The sequence below is a fragment of the Myotis brandtii genome, unplaced genomic scaffold (genome assembly GCF_000412655.1).
Source record: "Myotis brandtii unplaced genomic scaffold, ASM41265v1 scaffold298, whole genome shotgun sequence".
Classification (NCBI taxonomy): domain Eukaryota; kingdom Metazoa; phylum Chordata; class Mammalia; order Chiroptera; family Vespertilionidae; genus Myotis; species Myotis brandtii.
Genome location: NW_005361391.1, coordinates 1,753,545 through 1,753,968, shown reverse-complemented (window position 1 = coordinate 1,753,968; position 424 = coordinate 1,753,545). Strand labels below are relative to the sequence as shown.

At 66.3% G+C, this 424-nt stretch overlaps 1 protein-coding gene across 1 annotated transcript in view; it reads left to right on the top strand.

The window, feature by feature from the left end:
• Nucleotides 1-424, top strand: part of FOXF2 (forkhead box F2) — a 16,658-nt gene that overhangs the window by 11,275 nt on the left and 4,959 nt on the right. Inside the window, exon 2 of the mRNA XM_014542299.1 lies at nt 3-416. Within this exon, the coding sequence (XP_014397785.1) occupies nt 3-416 (414 nt within the window). The remainder of the gene's footprint in view (nt 1-2; nt 417-424) is intronic.

Sequence of the window (424 nt, the reverse complement as noted above, 5' to 3'; positions counted from 1 at the left end):
AGGCGAGCTCCGGGCTGCGGCGGCCGGAGAAGCCGCCCTACTCGTACATAGCGCTCATCGTCATGGCCATCCAGAGCTCGCCCAGCAAGCGCCTGACGCTCAGCGAGATCTACCAGTTCCTGCAGGCGCGCTTCCCCTTCTTCCGCGGCGCCTACCAGGGCTGGAAGAACTCCGTGCGCCACAACCTCTCGCTCAACGAGTGCTTCATCAAGCTGCCCAAGGGCCTGGGGCGACCCGGAAAGGGGCACTACTGGACCATCGACCCCGCCAGTGAGTTCATGTTCGAGGAGGGTTCGTTCCGCCGCCGACCGCGCGGCTTCAGGAGGAAGTGCCAGGCGCTCAAGCCCATGTACCACCGCGTGGTGAGCGGCTTGGGCTTCGGGGCCTCGCTGCTGCCCCAGAGTTTCGACTTCCAGGCACCCCC